At 39.7% G+C, this 16,304-nt stretch overlaps 2 protein-coding genes across 2 annotated transcripts; one reads left to right on the forward strand and one right to left on the reverse strand.

The window, feature by feature from the left end:
• Positions 1-416: 416 nt before the first annotated feature.
• crfb16 (cytokine receptor family member B16) lies at positions 417-4,957 on the reverse strand (the record flags this gene model as incomplete). The annotated part of the gene is made up of 7 exons (XM_080543218.1): positions 417-480; positions 972-1,053; positions 1,870-2,017; positions 2,513-2,637; positions 3,353-3,543; positions 4,161-4,284; positions 4,951-4,957. The coding sequence occupies 7 exons, from the start codon at positions 4,955-4,957 to the stop codon at positions 417-419; spliced, it is 741 nt and encodes a 246-aa protein (XP_080399344.1).
• Positions 4,958-12,495: 7,538 nt separating this feature from the next.
• Positions 12,496-15,161, forward strand: cldn15la (claudin 15-like a; the record flags this gene model as incomplete). The annotated part of the gene is made up of 5 exons (XM_080543269.1): positions 12,496-12,712; positions 13,852-14,016; positions 14,319-14,400; positions 14,726-14,839; positions 15,057-15,161. 5 exons carry the CDS (start codon positions 12,496-12,498, stop codon positions 15,136-15,138), a joined length of 660 nt encoding a protein of 219 aa, XP_080399395.1. The 3' UTR covers positions 15,139-15,161.
• Positions 15,162-16,304: the final 1,143 nt, after the last annotated feature.

Raw genomic sequence — 16,304 nt, forward strand, 5'->3', positions numbered from 1 at the left:
CCATAGTTCTTCATTACACTATATCTGGTATATCATAAAATCATAATAGTACAACAATTACAGGTTACATTCACATACAACACAGCCTACAAACACAGTCACTCCATCAACTCTTTTATCTTTTGTATTGCAGAGGTCCATGTTTGAATTGTCCTTTCTTTAGCTCCATGTATTCTGTTTAATAGTATTGTAAACCACAGCTTACACAGCAGATATCACATCTGAATTCTGTACAATGCTTTCCGAGAAAGGGAATACGAGTTTGATTATCAATACCACGTAAGAACCACTAGAGGGCAGACATTGGGGGTCATGAAGTTGCCATTCCTTCCATCTTTTTTTTCATATTGTCATCTCTCTCACTCGTTTATGAGAGGCTCAGTCTGCTTGATCATAAGATTGTGTTGGCAGCAGGATTATGTGAAGGGGCTCGCAAAGCTCTTCCTTAGAATAGGGTCTTGTGATCGGCCAATCGAGTAACTACAGAGGGCAGAAAGAGACGAGAGATGAAACTCTGTTAAGAACATTGTCTTCTGTATTATAATACCTTGAGATACCACTCGTGACGTTAGAATTATAAGGTTCTATCTCCATTTTTGTCAAAATTGAGTTTTTTACATAATCTGATCCATTAGGTGTTTATCAATGCCTGTGTGGTGTTATTTTTTTTAAATGTTGACATTTTTGAGTTAGTAATTCATAAAATACAAAGGTTCCATCTCACAAAACATAATGGAATGTAAAAACTTTGATGCTCAATATCTCTGAACTACCCTAAACGGAGATAGAACCTTATAATTCTAATTCTTATAAATCACAATTTAACGTTAATGAACCGTACAGAGCAGAGAAACAAGAGAGGAAGTTGATTTCTACACTGTACCAAATGACTGAACCCACACAGCGAAGTGGGCAGTGGCTCCCTGCGGAAATAGCTGCGACAGACTTCTGGATTACAGTGGATTATTGACCAAAACCCAGCAAACACCAGGCCTGCCAATATCACCATGGCAACACACATGGCGGTCGCCTGTAGCCAGTTGGGTCCAGGGCCTGTGAAGATAGAGACAGTGTCTGTTACAGTGTCTGCACAAACAACAATTTCGTCTGTTTTTCCATGTTTGTCACACTTCAATTACTTCAATTACTTTTTCACATGGATGATGACACATGTTTTGAATAACTCTTTGACTTCAATAAATGGAATGATCATTTACTATTTATACTATTACAATTACTGCATTTTCTATGTACTCAGGTTATCTTTGTGTAATATGAAAATTGGTTTGATGATCTGAAACATTTAAGTGTGACAAACATGCAAAAACAGACGAAATTTGGGAAGGGGGCAAATACTTTTTCACAGCACTGTACAGTGTCCAACCAAAATGTATACTCAAAGTGTATTTGTCATATGCACAGCAGTAACAGTAAATGCTTTTGATGAGCTACCTCTCAACAGTGTAGTGAAATACAAAGATAGAAATAAAAAGTATGCAATACAATCAATAGTGTTAACAGTGAGAAAATAATTGTAGCCTTGGGTGAAATACCGGTATATACAGATAAATAGTATAGTATAAATAAACTGCAATAATAAAAAGTAGGTGCAAAGTGTTCTTTTAAAAAATTGTATTTAGTGCATATGATAATCAAGAATGTGGTGGAGTGTAAACATTGTTTGGCCAACGTGATTGACACATATCCACCTTTTACAAAATATGTGTGTGTGTGTGTGTGTGTGTGTGTGTGTGTGTGTGTGTGTGTGTGTGTGTTTGTGTGTGTTTGTGTTTACCACAACATACAAAAACACATGCACACACTTTCTGGTGTGGTTTCCAGCTGTAGAGCTGTAGAGCACCTACCCACCTGCGATGGCGACACACTGGACGTCAGTGCTGTTGCTCCTGCTGTACGAGCCCAGACGGGCCTGAGCCTTGGCGCAGTACACGGCCCCCTCCTGCAGGGCGGAGATGTGGAACAGGTTGTGTTCCATGGTGATCACATGCGTGGAGGCCTGCCTTTGAAACAGCAGTATGTATGAGTCACTGTTGAGGACTCAAGAAGATATCCTCTGCTTGATGCGAGTGTGCTGCTTGATCTAAAAAATAATCAACTGTAGATCCAATCCCAAACCTGCCCATGGCCTGTATCCCCATATCTCGTGAGTTTAGAATGATAAGGTTCTATCTCCATTTAGGGTAGTTCAGAGATATTGAGCGTCAAAGTTTTTACATTCCATTATGTTTTGTGAGATGGAACCTTTGTATTTTATTAAGTACTAACTAACAAATGTCAACATCTGAAAAATAACACCACACAGGCATTAATAAACACCTAATGGATCAGATTATGTAAAAAACTCAATTCTGACCAAAAATGGAGATAGAACCTGATAATTCTAACGTCACAATCTGCGGTTGACTACCCATCCATCTACAGGAAGTGTTATTCAACTTTGGGTACAATCCCAAACCGACCCCTCGCCCCTATCCCTGAGTGGTTGCCTCACCCATAGCTCCTCGCCACTCTTCCAGAGGGTCACGATCACCTCCACCGTCAGAGGAAGCTGTTTGAAGGCCACCTGGAGGGCGTCTCCCATTGCAGTCACTGTCATAGAAGGCACGGTCAGGATGGCTGTTTTAAAAAAGACATTACCACTCAGACTGTAGAGAGGATCATCAACAAGCTTATGGGTAACATAGGAAATTAGAAATTAGATAAGAAAACCCTCATTAGGAACTCTTATATAAAATCTTATCTAATAAGTGTTTGCTTTCTACCCAGCACCTCAGGACACACACACACACACACACACACACACACACACACACACGCACACACACACACGAAGTCGAGTTTCACAGTGAAGGCGAGGTTGACGCAGCCAGTGAGTTTTGGCCCTTATTAGCCACATGGCTATTAACATGTAGACGAAAACACTAATGATAAATTAATAAATTAATAAATACCTAATAAATGGCTAGTAAAACCACATAATGGCCCAATTTCTTTTTGCTTATAAATGTTCCATATAGTAAAGTGGTAAAGACATATGCTATAATTTTCATATGTCACAGCAGAACGCTAGTTACTGTAAGATGTCAGTGTATTAGGTTGTTGCCCTCAGCTTATGTTGATACCTACATTTACATACAGTACATACCATTTACGCATGGCTGTATGGATGAACACATTTCTGTACCTCCAAGTAATCTTACTTTGAAGTAAACTACAATTATGTAGTTGGTTAGATAAAGTACAAATCATTTGAATTAAGAAAATGAAATTAATATGGCACCACATTACATCAAAAAAAGGGTATGGACACAGGTGGCCCACAATGCCTCACTCTCTTTCCTGTTGAAGGGTCTCCCGAGCTTTGTCCACTGTGAGACACGCCTGCCGCATTCCGCTCGTACGCGAACGTTATAGTCTGAGTCCGAACCGAGGTCAAGGGTCAGGTCGCATTCGGACTGGTCGACGCGCTGACATTCTGACACATCCTCCCAGCTTCCATTCAAGACCTTGCGCTCAAAATCTCTACGAGAGACACAGGGTATGTAAGTACTCATAATAATAGCATACTGTCTACACAATTTGAGACACAAATATACAAATAATACTGTAAGTGCTGTCTACAGTATGTGGTTATTTCTTTAAGTGTACTTTACCTAGTCCTTGAGGAGGTCTGATAATTGGCATTTCCTACATAATAGGACTTATTATTATTATCTTTATCTACAAGAGTGTTTGGACCCTGGATTAATTAACAAACTGACATTCATAATATTGTGACGTTAGAATTATAAGGTTCTATCTCCATTTTGTCAATCTGATCCGTCAATATGATCCATTAGGTGTTTATTAATGCCTGTGTGGTGTTATTTTTTAAAAAATGTTTACATTTTTGAGTTAATAATTCATAAAATACAAAGGTTCCATCTCACAAAACATAATGGAATGTAAAAACTTTGACGCTCAATATCTCTGAACTACCCTAAACGGAGATAGAACCTTATAATTCTAAGCTCACGAAATGGTGAACACTGAGCCTAGGAGCATTCTCAGGGAGGGCCTGCCAGTTAACCAGTTGTGTGAGACAGGTCAGAAGCCCTGAAGATTTCTGTCATGTTTGGAAGGTGACGTGAAAGACTCACCCCTGAAACTGTACTGAGAAGACTGTAGTATTACAGGGAGACTGTTGGGGGCGCCATTTTATCAAGTGCTTCATGTTTACAGACTCCATGGAGAGTCCCCATGGTGATGGCAGTAACCAAGCATCTATGTAAACAAATAAACAGAGAGAAAGTAAGAACACAAACTGAATGTGATTAGATAGGGAACATATAGTTGCACTTAATGTCACTGAGACCAGGCTTTGCTAGTTGAGAAAGCCTGGGGTAACCCTTTGCAGAAATGAGCTACAGAGGAAGCCCATTTGAAATGAGTGATGCCACACGACACGACACATTAAACTAATCAAACACCTCGCTTAGGCGGAGCTCCAGAAAAACTGAATTCCAAAATCAGATTTTCTTCAATGTTGCAAGCTAGCACAGGCAATGACTCCAAATATTCCGACCCAGGCGGAAAGGATGACGCACATAAAAACAATTATGTAATGTCATTAAGTATGTAACATCTAATGAAATTGCCGGATTTGTAGGAGAGACTAAGTTGCATGCAACAATAATAAAGTCACCAAAACTTGATCAGTAACTTTCGTCCATACGTTTTATTATCACAAATCTGTAAAGGGATGAGAGGCAGTTATTTGATTGGAACATCTGGGTGTGGATGCTGTGCCTGTTACAGTGTTCCCTAAAGTGTTGATAGTTTATGCAGATATTGTGGTCACTGTTCAGAATATACAATACATGTGGTACAATTGCAATCTGCAATAATTCTAAACCAAATGCAACAGCAAGTAGGTACAGTAAGTCATACTGTCCATGATCAATACAGGTTGAACTGGTTTTTGTGAAGCAACTTCTGTTTCACATGAGGTAGCTGCACCTGCTGTTCTGTACAGGTGCACGCACGCACACACACACACACACACACACACACACACACACACACACACATACACACACACACACACACACACACACACACACACACACACACACACACACACACACACACACAACTTCTCCATGAACTTCTCTATGATATTCACATTAGTTTAGATGCACCCTGTACACACACAAAAGCATACACTGGATTCTCCAAATACAGATCATTTATTTAGTGGCACTCTCTCCTTCTGGCCTTATTAGTTTATTCTAGCTCTCTTTCATTGTCATTCTACATTCATACACCTTACTGACATGCTGCATCCTACATCCTCACTCTGTATCAGACTAACACTTACCCCAGTACTTACAGTGAGTGGGTATGTTGAGGACCAGTAGTAGTAGAAGGTGTGTAGTAGTGAGTGGTGTCATAGCCACTCTCTCCACCGAGAGGAATATGAGCTACTCCTGTAACCAGCGACTTCTGTGTTCAACTTTGACTGCTAACATTGACTGCCTCTTACTGTATGTAGCCTAGATGATCCACCAAATAGAGTGAAACTGCTCCTATGTTCTCAATGTGAGATCATCTCTTCAACCATTGTCCTATTCTAACCCTAACCTCACCACCTAAACTGAATGATAATAAAACTCTACTCTGACTATGGCCACAACTGAAACTCATCGGGTGTGAGTACTCCCAAACTATGATGCCACGCTCTTCTGTCTGTCCTTGTGATGTCTGTCCTCCTCTGTGTTCAGTGTGTCAGTGTGTGAGTGAGTATGACTGGGTGCTATGCATAATATTACGGTTGAAGAGCCTGTCTGACTTGTTATGAGCGGCATGCACCTCGGGGCATACTTCTAGATTGTGTTCCAAAAAAACGTTGTTTCTCTGTTATGGTTGATTCATAAAGACTGGGTAGGGAACAGTAATAGGAACTTGACCTTGCAGTCTGATAGAAGATGTTGGAGGACGGGATTCAGGATGCTAAAGGGAGAGAGAGAGAGAAGTGTTTTTTTTACTTGAAAGCAGTGGTGTTTTTAACCCCAACACTGCCCACTTTGATAAAGCCACTTCCTGCTTCTAATTCATGAATTAAACTGTCTGGCCACGCCCCTTAACTGTCTAAGCCACTCCCACTTGGACACAAGCTCCTCCCACTTTGATACAAGCCACTCCCAGGATGCTAAAGGGAGAGAGAGAGAAACAGGCATATATAGAAGTGTTTTTTACTTGAAAGCAGTGGTGTTTTTAACCCCAACACTTTTGTGGGGCCACTGTCAAAGAGGCTCAGAGGCATGCCAGTCGAAGCACAGAAATACCCAAAAATATTTTGCATGTCTTATAACAACTTGACATGGAACACTTTTAGCACCTGGACCAGTGGCGGCGCTAGGGGGTGGCTACTGGGGCTCAAGCCCCGGATGTTTTCTGAAAAGCCCCGAATGTTTTACTTTCCCAAAAAAATAAAAAAATAAAAATAAAAATAAATAAAAAATCGTGAGTAACGTGCAGTACCGGAGTCCAACAGAGAGGCAGCAGCTGCGCGACATTAGCCTGCGTACTGCGTAGCCTGCCCTGCCCTGAAGAAGAAGTGATCTCAATCAGTGCCTCTCAATCAGTGCCTGACTTTGTAAGCATGGATATCCCAAAGTTTTTTTCAAAAAAACAATCGCCAAGAACTGTTGCAGCAGCCGTATCAGCAGCTGACAACAATGACGTCACCAGCAGTGATGACATAGATGATGTTTCAGGTTTGTGAATCTTATTAGAAAGGTGACTGACTCACTGACACTACTTTTCCGGTTTGCTAATGCTAGCTGGCTATCATAACATAACGTTATGTTATAATGAAAATGAAACATAGCAAGGTACTGTTACGGTACATGGTAAGAAATCAAACAAAGGATAATACTTATACAAATAAAGTGAATAACAGGCTGATAGTCTTTGATATCTGCTCTGGTTGACTGAGTAACAAGTGAAAAATAATGATGTAACGTTAATGTTACAGCTAGTAAACATGGAGTAACCACATTAAGTATGCCCTTATTACATTATATATCATGATATGGTCAGTCTTAATACCCCTTTTGTTTTATATGTTCTTCTTTCAATGGATGTGAGGCATGTTCCCTGGATCAGTGATCTGAAATCACTTCAACCAGCTGCTGACTGTATTTGAGTGAGTTAAGGCATTAGTGTGGGGGACATGGCGCGTTCTGGCCTGCAGGGGGAGCTACGTGTGCTGACCTCCCTCTGTGCCCAGAACCACCACAATTAGTTTGCTTCATTAAAGGGTGTGAATGTATATGTGTTCTCCAGTGCCAGTCTCTTTTGTCCGCTTTAAGGTGGTGGTAAGTTGAAGGTTGAAGGCAATTTTTTCTGTCAATTTTTTTGAAGGCAACATTTTTTTTTTTTTGGAAGGCAAATTTTTTTTTTTTTTTTTTTTTAAGGCAAAATTTTTTTTATGGCAAATTTTTCACATTATATTATCCCTCTGGGCTAAGCCCCGGATCTCCTACAATCCTAAATCCGCCCCTGACCTGGACAGATCAGTATGGTAGAATTGTATATTTTGATGCACCCTAGTGTGGGCCCAGGGGGCTGCCCTTCTCTTCTCTTCTTTTTCTTCTTCTATTCTCTCTCTCTGATCTTGACCACGCAGCTTCTCTCTCTCTCTCTCTCTCTCTCTCTCTCTCTCTCTCTCTCTCTCTCTCTCTCTCCCCTCTTTCTCTCTCTCTCTCAGTACCTGTACTTTGTTTCAATAAATAGTCTTAAACTACTCAGAACTATATTCTTCATTTTTAGTATCCAACAAGTAGCTTAATAAACAACACATTCAACAACATTCATCACATAAACCTAAACACACACTAATACACCTAAATACTAACAATATTGCACATTAGGTTACTTGACTCATTGCATAGCTGTCTTCAATACATTACCACCAAAGATACAAGGGAAACTCCTAGGCCTTAATGAACTTTTGCAAAATTGAGCTGTCATTGTGAATCTTCAGTCACACATTTGATATTTCCCCCTGCTTGTTCGAAAGTTCCAACATGTTTCGATTAAGTCAGTTAAGGCCATTTTGGAACCACTACGAACAAGAAACTGGGTTCCAATACCTACCTTAAAGGGAAACAAAATACAGGTAGGCTCGTCATTATCTGCTAACATGATTCTATTGGCTTCTCAAATGACCTCAAAGTAATTTATATTTTATCTACACAAATGATAAGACTATTTTTTCCCTTTCAGATATTTCAAGGCAATTCTGGCAGTTCTGGAAATGATCCACAACAATGGAGAACCTACTACCACTATAGCTAATTCACAATTCTCAATTGAATTACTAATTTCATTAAAGTCATATTGATTTCCAATCATAGTTTGCTAGCTTGCTTACTTAGTACACTCACAGCGTGTAATTGATTCCTATACAAATCAGACACCCTAAGATATTAATTCCAAAATTACATTAACTATTATCCTTGCATTAAGACAGACTCAATTCAACTTACTGAGTGATTTTTTGACAAAATGTTTGCATTTTAGATCATTTTAAGAGTGGCAGAGCAAAGGGTCTGAATACTTAAGTACATGATGTATTTCTGTATTTCAATTTTAATACGTTTTAATTAGTTACTACAACAACAACTATATTTTTTTGCACCTTCCTAATGAAGTGATAATGATAATCTTGAACATCTATTTTTACAAATCACTATTGAATACTACAATCAATAATTATGCAATACACATTTAGGTATTTTTTCACATTAATCTTTTATTTAACAAACTTACAGTTTCTTATATTTATAAAAAATGTAGAAATAACCTATACCTAGCCACCTATAGATCATCACGTATTGCAAAAAATATTTTGCATGTCTTATAACAACTTGACATGGAACACTTTTAGCATTTGATGAACCCTAAATATATATATTTTTTCTTTATTATTATCATTTTTTGACACTGGAGAAACATTACAAGGGGGAAGTAGACATTTTAGGAGACACAGTATGTCACCGGTAGGGGGCGAGAGAGGGAACAGACAGCACTAATTCTAGACATCGAAAAGCCGACTCTGTCTCCCTCTACTGTCCGCCCCCAGGTTCGAGATCCCCCACGTTCACAGGCAAGACACAAGACAAAGAATACCGTTAAAAAAACAATCTTTATTAAATGTCTTTAAAACAACAATTCAGATAAGAGAGGAGGAGCGGAGTGAACGGGCTGAAGTTTGGGGGGTGTCTGGTAGGCAAGCACCAGGGTCTTGAATCTGATGCGAGCTGCTCTCGGGGGCCAGTGCATGGTGTGAAGGAGAGGGGTGACATGAGAACACTGGTGGGTGTGATGCATACATTTATTCCAGACATTAAGGAAACATCATCTCATCCCTCTATTGGCCTTTTGGCTGTTTTCATTAATATGTCCAATGTAGACTACATGTAAGATATAAATGTGCAAATGTAGGATAATAATCCATGACTTAGAGGTGTGAAACAGCCCAAGGTGCAGCCGAGAGCAAACATTTGATGTATGTATGGGTGAAGGTTTTATTTTTATTTTTGTAATCTGTTTATTAGGTTTGGCAAATTTTCCAACATAGCACAAACAAAATGTGTGAATGTTCGTACCAACAGGACTGTTTGAGTTTCAATTTCATCAAGAGATTGTAAAAGTAGGAGATGAGACATACACAGAGCGTACTTTGGACCCAGGTAATGATCAACCATTAACAAAAGCCATAAAGCTACAAAGTCATAAAAAGTCAAACACACACCATCTGTCCGTGGGGGGAGAACTGCCACAGAGAGTAATGAGATCATCCCTAACAAATGACTGTGAAAGTAAACACCTTTACCTGGGAGTTGGTGGGGGAACATAACATTACTCACCTCCACCTTGTTACCTAGTTAGGTCAAATCACAAGATGTTGATGATTCATGAAAGCTAAAGGTTGTGAAGGAAACTATTTTTGGTCTTCTGAATCATTGAACTCTTAATCAATCTCAGAAAATGAAGATATTATTGTATTATTCAGATCGAGTTCTATCCTGATATTAGCCTGAAGGTCTTAAACCTCGAGTTGTTTCCAAACCCTGAGCCTAAACTGTAATATTAAAAAAAAAAAAAGTGTAACCTTGCAGTCCAACATTCAAACAAGTACATCTAAATATTCCATATGCTGCATTTGATAGCTTGGAATTTGAACTAGAAATTAAACATAGTTTACCTGTTTACAGCACAGGTAGCTATGGTCATAAATACAACTACCTATTTAGGGAACGTGATGATACAGGCTGTTTTCTTGTACACACACTTCCTGTACGTGGGGTGGGAAATGGATTGGTGAGAAAATAGGAAATTATGTTTTCAGCCGGCTGGTGTTATGACCTGAGGAACAACTAAATGTACCAACAATGTTTATTGTTCTCAATTAGACTTTACATTAGTTTTCACATTACTGTGTTGTTACAAGTTGTTACAAGTAAGTTTATTATTGTAGGCCTACTAATAGTACTTGTTTCACTATCCTTACAATACTAATTATTACAGTACAAACATTACAATGTTATGTTTACATTGCTCTTCCTACATTAGACATACAGATACATCTAGCTAGTATAGGTCTAGGCTATGCCAATCAAATACCCAGCGCCATTTGATTTTAAAGGCAGAACGCTATAGAGGTACCATGCTTAACTCAGATCAGGCAGATCTGGCAAAGACAGGTGGGTTAGACAGATCAAATCAAATCAAATCAAATTTTATTTGTATAGCGCATTTCTTACAAGATGCAACTCAATGCGCTCTCAGATGTATGTGAGAGGTATGTGAGGTGCTTCTTTTGAGTGACATATTCAATTAATCTTCAGGAAGGTGTATGGTACACATAATGGAATGTAAAAACGTTGACGCTCAATATCTCTGAACTACCCTAAACGGAGATAGAACCTTATCATTCTAAACGGAGATAGAACCTTATCATTCTAAGCTCACGCAATGACTCTATAAAGGGAGAAGTTATAGCTGCTATAAAGGGAGAAGTTAAACTACATTAAAGCTACCCTGGGAGGAAATACAGTAGTAATAAATGATCAGGGGCATTTGATGTTCAAGGGCTGGAATAATAGTTAAATTACAATTTCTTTTTTTGTTTTGGGGGGTAAATGTAATGAGTAGTGACAGTAACTCACTACAATTGAACTACCACCAAGCTACAGCAAGATATAGTTAGACTAATAGTTTACTAGTACATGAGTTTAGAATTATACGATTCTATCTCCGTTTAGGGTAGTTCAGAGATATTGAGCGTCAAAGTTTTTACATTCCATTATGTTTTGTGAGATGGAACCTTTGTATTTTATGAATTGCTAACTCAAAAATGTAAACATTTAAAAAAAATAACACCACACAGGCATTAATAAACACCTAATGGATCAGATTATGTAAAAAAACTCAATTTTTACAAAAATGGAGATAGAACCTTATAATTCTAACGTCACGAGTAGTGGAACTACTCCTGAACACTGGGTATGTATTACCTAGTATACGTGTGAGTGGTTCCCCAGCACCACAGAACCTCAGAGACAAGGGGGGGCCATAAAACTGTTATCTTGGTTTCATGGAAATAATGACCATGATGTGCATTTCAGTTTCTATTTCATGTTCCTTTTTAGTAATCGTGGGTTTCAGCACGGAAGAGTTAGAGAATGCATGTGAATTATTGATGTCACAAAAAATGGAAATCTCTCTTTGGAAATGGATTCAAATAAGAATGAATCTCCATCTCTACAGTTATTAACTTTTTAATTATGTAGAACCACAATCTGCCCACTCTAGGCATCTCAACGTGATCCTCACCAATCTAGTGTCTAATGATTAGACTCTAATCCATTATGCCACTACCAAACCAGAGGAATGCTAGGCCTGCTGTCCAATTAACAACACCCCATACTGCTCTTTTCACCTCAAATAGATCATTTGTTCATTTTCAAGGTCCTGTCAGACTCTTCTCAACAGAGAGTGGTAGGGAAGGTGTGTGTGTGTGTGCGTGTGTCTGTGTATGTGTGTGTGGCGGGGAGTGGGGGGGTGGGTAGAGTAGTCGTTGCCACTTAAAAATATATTTATCATCAACACAGTGTGAGGAGAATGCATTGGCGATACTGGGGGCAGAGGAGGTGACGAGGGTATCGACTGGTTTGGGTGCGGCTGCTCATGATCATCGGTCATAGTAATCAGCAGGGATGGGGGTTGGTGGTAGAGATGGGCCTGTGGGTGCGGCCTGTCTAACTTTATGGCCCCTTGGTAGGGTGTAAAGTCCTCATGTCAGAGCCAGGTATTTGAGATATACAAGGTACGACAGTTGGGTAGGGAGGCGAGTGCTTACAACGAACCCACCACACACCTCACGACAACTTCAGGCCACGTCGTTCACAAACTTTTGGAACCATGTCGACCGCTATTGAAGGCACCGGGTTCTTCTTGTGTATAGCTAGCTGGCTGGTCACCGGAGCGTCGCTGGCCAACGACTACTGGAAGGTGTCCTCTGTCTCCGGCAGCGTCATCATCTCCCACCGACAGTACGAGAACCTGTGGCACTCCTGTGCCGAAGACAGCTCTGGCATCGCCGAGTGCCGCGATTTCGAGTCCCTTCTCGCTCTGCCTGGTAAGAAGTAGGCCTAGAATTGTAACTGCCTTTATCGACGACGCAGACAACCAAACCAGGATTAACTGGCTCAGTTTTAACTGGCACAGTATAGGCCAAAAGTTCAAGGTGCACCTAGGTGTATATGATATTGTTACATGTAAAGATGTAGAGGATCTCTACCATTGATCATTATGAATATCTAGGGGGGGGGGGGTGAATAGGTGGGGGGTGGGGTGAATCGGCAGTGAAAGTGTGGCCTCTAGCAGTTGTGGCCCTAAGCAGCCACATAGACTTCTTCTGCCAGAGGTCGGCCCTGTAAAAATGTTGGGTTATATAAGCAAATTTGGATCCACTACTTTCCCGCCCAAATAAAACTGCCTATTCTTTAACATCTTACTTCTATAATAGTGTATGTACACTTTCTTTATTTGTTTTGGTATCATATTCAAAACTACTAATCTATTAAATCGAAAAATGTTAGCTCTGGTCCAGTGTTTAATAATAATTGCATTACTGTATAATCTTCCTCTCATACTCAAGACCAGTGATGTGTGGCGTAAAGGTATTATCTCAAGCTATGGACACCATTTTGTGCCATAATCTGATAAAGGGAAATGGAGGGAAAGAGAAAGTATCAAACTTTGTCCAGTAGGATAAATGTAGGTTTATAAGGGTATTACATCATCTGGGTTATCAGGTATTTGGCTTTGATAGCAGGTTTATTGTATTGCTAGCAGTGGTGAGCAAGCTTTCAAAAAGGGTTAGGGCAGCCAATGTCTATAGTGGCAGTTGTGTGCCATTGTGAAAGCCCAGACCAGGAGGGGGAAGTAGGGTTCCAGGACTGGCTGTCCTTCATTCTGATGGTTAGCAATCTGCCAATATGGACATTGTCTGCCCCCTGTTGGAAATCTTGATAATCACCACTAGCACAACTAGGAGACTATCATGCTAAAGCACACATTAGGAACATTCTTTGCTATTCAATATTTAATAAGAGAACGCTCTCCATATGTCGTTAGGTATTTGCAAAAACCAGTAATAACTATGGTTATTTAAACGAGGAACCCCCACCTCTCTCTCTCTCTCTCTCTCTCTCTCTCTCTCTCTCTCTCTCTCTCTCTCTCTCTCTCTCTCTCTCTCTCTCTCTCTCATTTTAGGCCATGTGCAGGCATGTCGTGCTCTGATGATCATTTCTCTGCTCCTGGGTCTGGCCTGCATGGTTGTGGCTCTGCTGGGGTTGAAGTGCATTAGGATCGGCACCACCACCGAGCAGGCCAAGGCCAAGATCGCTGTCTCTGGCGGGGCCATGGCCATCCTCTCTGGTGAGTTCGGATTTGTTGTTGATATTATGTTACCATGTTGAAAGTGTAAGGGTAAGAGGGTACTCAGATTTTCTCTTTTTCTTCTTTATATATCTCCATACATTTGTCTTAACTTGCTATTGTATGTCTCCATCTCCCTCTCTATTTTGTGAAGGACTCTGGTACTTTTGTAAAACATAATTCTCTCTTTTCCTTGTCTTATCTGGCTACCTCTCCCTCTTTCTTCACCATCGCATCACTCCACAGTGAAGTTCATTCTCTCTCCATCATCTCCCACTAAAACATATCTTGTCCTCTCGCAGGCCTCTGCACCATGATAGCTGTATCTTGGTACGCCACGATGGTTGTTGAGGATTTCAATAACCCATTTTTTGGAGGTGTGAAGTAAGTGGAATCACAAAGAGTGGGCATTACATAAGCAACCACAAACATTTACATATCCCCACACTTGTATATACTACTGTACATGGTGGCTTCCCTGCATCCTCAGATGGATAATTAATTAATTAATAAATGTTTGCCATTTAGCAGAAGCTTTTAATCCAAAGCGACTTACAATTACGAATTACAGGGACATTCCCCCTGGAGTAACTGAGGGCTAAGTGCCTTACTCAAGGGCACACTAGTAGTGGTGTGGCTTCAGGCGGGATTTGAACTCACAACCTTCTGATCACATTTGAATTCCTGACTTCCTGTGTTCTTCCTGCAGGTTCGAGCTAGGCACTGGGCTCTTCATGGGCTGGGGTGCGGCCTGTCTGGGCATGCTGGGCGGTGCTCTTCTCTGCTGTGCCTGTAAGAGGGCCTCCGCTGCCACGCCTAAAGGGTAATAAGAAGTTGATTGATTGAGATTGATTGATTGATTGATTGATTGAGAATGTTTATTTCGGTTCCTTATACAATTCTCATTAGTTTTGTTTGCACCTCACTTGTTGTTTTTTTTGTTTGTTTTTTGTTATCTCACTTGTTGTTGTTGTTGTTGTTGTTGTTGTTGTTGTTGTTGTTGTTGTCTCCGTCTCTCTGACTTTTGTCTCTGTCTTCAGCGAGTACTATAAAGGTCAACCTACGAAGGTATATACAGTCACTGCCAAGTCTGACCCTGACTCCTCTAGAGCCTACGTCTAAGACCTCCCACCCTCCTTCCCGGCATTAATGAAGCTCACATTTCGGTTCATCACTACCTTTATTGATGTCACCCTGAATTTTGCTACTTTGTTTTTATTTTACATTTTAAATTGTACTTTTTTCTTATGCAAATGTTTTTAGCTTGGATAATTAAATAATAATAATAATTTAAAAAGCTAGTAGTGATGTGATCAGTTGTGAAAAATTAATTATTCTCTAAATAAATTTGTTTGATATATATTTTTGTTTGTTCTCATTTCATGCATGTCATAAGGGATGGGACCTCGAGTAATTGAACGAACACTATTGTATAACCAAACATACTCACTTACGGTATAACCAAATATACTCACTTACTGTACCCTGTACCCTCACTTTGTACCATGTACCAGAGTCCTTCACAAAAACCTGGATCCCGTTTCTCCCCTCCCACAACAGAGAATTTCCTGGGAGAAATCAAGCTAAAAATAAGCTTATTTTGCTGATTAAGTACACGTATTTAACTATCGTAAAACTGTTCGAAAAAATAACGAGTGGGTAGTTCAAAACGTCAAGTTGCGTCTGATGACAAAAAACGAAAATCACAGTCACATATGTCACATATGTCACATATGTCCAGATTCATATGTCACATATGTCCAGATTCTGTAGCCATTATCACAAAACACCCTTACACATCCATTCTAAATAGCAATTTTTTGGTAGGGTAGGAATGATCAAATTAATCTGGTAAGGATTAAATAGCCCAAAGCACTTGATTTGACAGGTACAACATCATATTTAAAAAATTACCTTTATTACAAAGAAGTAGTAAATATAATGAATTACACAAACAAACTACACAGAAAAAAGCCCTTCATAAAAATACAAGAAACCGTATTTTCAGTCAGATTATACATACTTTCTGCAACATAATATTTCCTTAATTCATTAAAAATATTATTAAATACTGTGATCTCTTCTCGTTAGAGTGACCTATCACCTTGCACTTTTATTTTGAAGTCGCGAAAACGTCTTATTGTCGAAACGTGCCAGCTATTGTCGTTCAGAGAACACAGCTACACTTTGACCAGTGAAAACCTGACAATGTTTGCAAACGGAGAACGCAATGCTTAATTTACATATAATAATAACAACAACAGGAACAAAACTTGTTCTTGAACATA

The sequence above is a fragment of the Nansenia antarctica genome, assembly GCF_963989245.1.
Source record: "Nansenia antarctica genome assembly, chromosome: 12".
NCBI lineage: Eukaryota > Metazoa > Chordata > Actinopteri > Argentiniformes > Microstomatidae > Nansenia > Nansenia antarctica.